The 2,167-nt window shown below is 29.9% G+C and overlaps 1 protein-coding gene across 1 annotated transcript; it reads right to left on the bottom strand.

Annotated features, from left to right (window-relative positions):
* Positions 1 to 248: 248 nt before the first annotated feature.
* Positions 249 to 2,167, bottom strand: LOC100570262. Its single transcript, XM_003244095.4, has 7 exons — positions 1,792 to 2,167; positions 1,527 to 1,721; positions 1,240 to 1,443; positions 1,025 to 1,178; positions 829 to 970; positions 599 to 765; positions 249 to 538 (listed from the first exon to the last, which is right to left on the bottom strand). The coding sequence occupies exons 1-7, from the start codon at positions 1,868 to 1,870 to the stop codon at positions 301 to 303; spliced, it is 1,179 nt and encodes a 392-aa protein (XP_003244143.1). The 5' UTR covers positions 1,871 to 2,167; the 3' UTR covers positions 249 to 300.

Genomic DNA, 2,167 nt, shown 5'->3' with positions numbered 1-2,167 from the left:
TAAATTGTTATATTTGTCACATAGACAATCAAGAAGAACATTTTTTTTCAATAAATTATATATTTTTAAATAAAACAGTAACAATTATTAAAAAATAAAAAAATAATTTATTGGCATAAGTAAATATACATTAATTGTTTGATATTCTTTTTTGGTACAAAAAAACAAATTTATAAATATACATAGACTATACATAATTTAATAATAGTTTTGGTAGTTGTTACCTGAACCAGTACAATCAACAACCATACTGTTATACAATTAAGTAAATAAAAGTGATGTACAAACCATTAATAAATGCTAAAGTTCTGTTGTTATTTCATCTTGTGGTCTGAAGCCAAGAGTGAAAAAATCATCTTCATCAGTAGCAGTTGAGTAACAATTATAGGGCGGCATTTCAGCATTCCATTCAGCTACTAACATACTTTTAGATGCATTTGCTTCTAATAATGAAAGAGAAGCAGGACTAGTGGATCGACCAAAAGTTGATACAGTCTTTTCTCGTAGCATAATCACCTCATCATTCTCATCTGGATGTCTACATAATATTAAAATAAATATTTTACTGTAATAAATGTAAAAAGTGTGATTGTTTTACCTGTTGTGATCATTATAATTATCATCAAACACTGAAATTGCCAGTTGTTTAATGCGAGATGGTGATGATGAAGATGCTGATAATGGTCTATGTTTTTTACTATTTGTAAAAGTAGTCAACTGAATCGGTCTATCACTAAAATGCTCATTTGAACTTGTTTGAGTAATCTGTGAACATTTTAAATTTAAATTATTTACCCCATAATAAATCTATATAACAATAATTTATACCATTATAGGGTGTTGCTTTTTGTATCTTCGCAAGACTCTATCACCCCAAGCCAATAAAATTTCCCAGTCAGAAGGAGGATTTAAAAAACAATCTTCTTTGTTTAATAGTATTAAAATTTTGGATAAATCTTTTAAAACTGGTCTAAAATAAAATGATTAAGTACGGTAATATAAATTTAATTCCTTATGAACATACCGATATGCTTGAATTGCAGAATGTTGGCGGCTAGGTCCCCGAAGTTCCCGGACTTGTTTTCTTGTTTCATTTAACATTGATAAGAAAACCGGTGCATCAGGTCGTAACTTTTCCAACTGTTTGAAAAACTCCAATCTGTCACTGTCGTCACTTTCTATAAGACCATATTATTACTTAAAAATTAAATTAATAACACTTATAATAAAGTACAATACCTTGACTTCGATGAGAACCGCTGGTTAAGGGTCCCAAGCTAGGTGACATGCGAGATTTAGACCTAATATTTGAACATTTTTTAAATTTGACTACCATTCCTACAACCAATAAAATAGTTGAGACTATTAGAAATCCTATGATAACACCAACAGTTATTGCAGCAATTTGACCAGACAATTTTATATTTCCAAATATAGTCTTATCTAATATAAAAAATTAAAATTAAATCAATAATTAAAAATAATAAGTATTATTTACGTAGATATTTAATTATTTATACACAAACCAGTTAATGAGCACACACGGCCCATTTGATGATAATTTGTTGACCATGAGTATTCATACCCCAATGGACAACTTTCAGCACACTGACCTGTAGTCACAATCAATACTTTCCTACATTTTTTGCAGAGTCCGTCAGTATCACATTTTAAACAGTCTGAATGTGTGTTGTTACAGTTTTCTATTGCACCATTACTATCTGCAAACAAAAATGTATGTACCAAAGTTTTAATTGTAAAAGCAAAAGAAAAGTGTTACAATTGACTTGCCTGCATATGAATTTAGCGTCTCGATAATAATGAAAATCGAAACGATTACCAATTTGATTTTTCTTCGAAACAAACTCATAATTTTCGCTCATTTTCATTTCCCGAAATCTGGATGGTGAGCACTCATAGTCGGTGTCCACAAAAGCTTTATACAGCCATCCGCGAGTATTACATTATGGAAGTTACTCTGGAATTTGGATTTTAATTGCAACTAATGAATTACTGTAATTACTATTATTTCGTTAGTGATTTCAAGCGATTTCCCGACCGCTGACACGGAAACAACACATCGAACAATTCGTATCTATATAGTTTGTCTATGACTATTTAATTACATAATCAAAAAAAAAATAGAATTAACGTAGGCACAACGATC

This window comes from Acyrthosiphon pisum, chromosome A1 (genome assembly GCF_005508785.2).
Source record: "Acyrthosiphon pisum isolate AL4f chromosome A1, pea_aphid_22Mar2018_4r6ur, whole genome shotgun sequence".
NCBI lineage: Eukaryota > Metazoa > Arthropoda > Insecta > Hemiptera > Aphididae > Acyrthosiphon > Acyrthosiphon pisum.
The sequence above is the reverse complement of the archived record's forward strand: the minus strand, read 5'-3'. Positions and strand labels throughout refer to the sequence as shown.